Source organism: Cyprinodon variegatus, unplaced genomic scaffold, assembly GCF_000732505.1.
Source record: "Cyprinodon variegatus isolate N-32 unplaced genomic scaffold, C_variegatus-1.0 Scaffold125, whole genome shotgun sequence".
Taxonomy (NCBI): domain Eukaryota; kingdom Metazoa; phylum Chordata; class Actinopteri; order Cyprinodontiformes; family Cyprinodontidae; genus Cyprinodon; species Cyprinodon variegatus.
The window spans coordinates 1288764-1290074 of record NW_015150578.1 but is presented as its reverse complement, the minus strand read 5'-3'; the positions used below and the strand labels follow the sequence as shown (position 1 = coordinate 1290074).

The following is a 1311-nucleotide window of genomic DNA, read 5'->3' as shown; positions in this document are numbered from 1 at the left end:
CAGAAAAACAGAGAATAAATTTTCCTGTAAATTTTATGGAGACTTCATATTGCAGAAAACCCCTTTAACCTTTCAGGAAGCCATTCAGCTGTATCAGACTCTACCGAATCTACTGGGAGCCAATGGAGAACAGGCTGTTCCTTTGAAGGTCTGGATGTTGCCTCTGACTATTTTAAACCCTTCAGCTGCCAGAATGGTCAAACAGATAAGTGTTGGGTTGGTTCAAGAGACGCAGAGGATCCTGGACGACCTCAGCCTGCTGGAAGTCAGATGCAATGATGCTATCAGAGCTACTGCTGACAAGTTCCCCAAGAATAGACAAAACCTGATGAGATTTAAAGAAATGTGCTCCGATCACAAATTGATGCTCCAGCAAGATCTGGCAATGAAGCTTCCTTTGATCCGAGGCGGAGAATTTGAGGAAGATGAGCTTGAAAAGATCCTTAGGAAGAGACAGTCTTCTCCTTTCAGCAACCAACACCTGAACCAGTGGATGGACTGGAAGGAGAAAGAAATCTGCTTCCTAAAAGCTTTGATGTCCACGATGAAGAGCACAAAGCATCTTTCATCTCCAAATCAACTCTATGAAGAAGTTCTTAGAACAGAGGAGGTTTTGTGCTTTGTCTTCACCTCAGTGGAAGATGATGAACCCTTTGTCTCAGCTTTAGAGAGTTACATGAAAGGAGAAAAACTCGACTGCTCAGCTGATAAAGAGAGGGAGCAATGGTTGGACTCAATAGAGGAAGTAGATGAAATGAAGAAAAAAGCAAAGCTCTTCAGTGATTACGCAGAAGCCAACAAGGAGAGGAAGAACATGAAGTTCCTGACTGTGGCTTTAACCGATGACAAACACAAGGGCAAATGTTTCACCATCTACCGTTACAAACAAGGCATCATTGAGACTGAAGACTATGAGATTCCTTCCCCAAATCACTGAGACCTGTTGCTATGCCAAGTCATTACTGATTTATATGCTGATATCAGCATACTGATCAATACTGAAGACATTTTTCCACAATTTCTTCTGATGTCTAAATAGTTGCTGAAATAAATCCTGCGGCTGATAAAACTGAACAGAAACCAACAAATTTTGATGTTATTATTCTAGAAAAGCTTAAATTATGGAGGAGATTTTTCTGGTTCCTGTTTATCTGGGGTTATAATATGATTAGGAAATGTTTGTAAAATCTTTTGATCTGATTTTAAGGGAAGTTTTTCTGACTAATTAATTAAAAAGTAACTCTGATGGGTGTGTCTCTTAATAATATTTGCATCTAAAGGCATGACATTTCTTCTACATTAAACCTCCTG

General features: G+C 39.7%; 1 protein-coding gene across 1 annotated transcript in view; it reads left to right on the top strand.

The window, feature by feature from the left end:
• The window catches only part of LOC107085444, an 8667-nt gene extending 7368 nt beyond the window's left edge, over window positions 1–1299 (top strand). The window contains exon 3 of the mRNA XM_015375756.1: window positions 4–1299. Within this exon, the coding sequence (XP_015231242.1) occupies window positions 4–937 (934 nt within the window). The 3' untranslated portion in view covers window positions 938–1299. The remainder of the gene's footprint in view (window positions 1–3) is intronic.
• The last annotated feature ends 12 nt before the right edge of the window (window positions 1300–1311 follow it).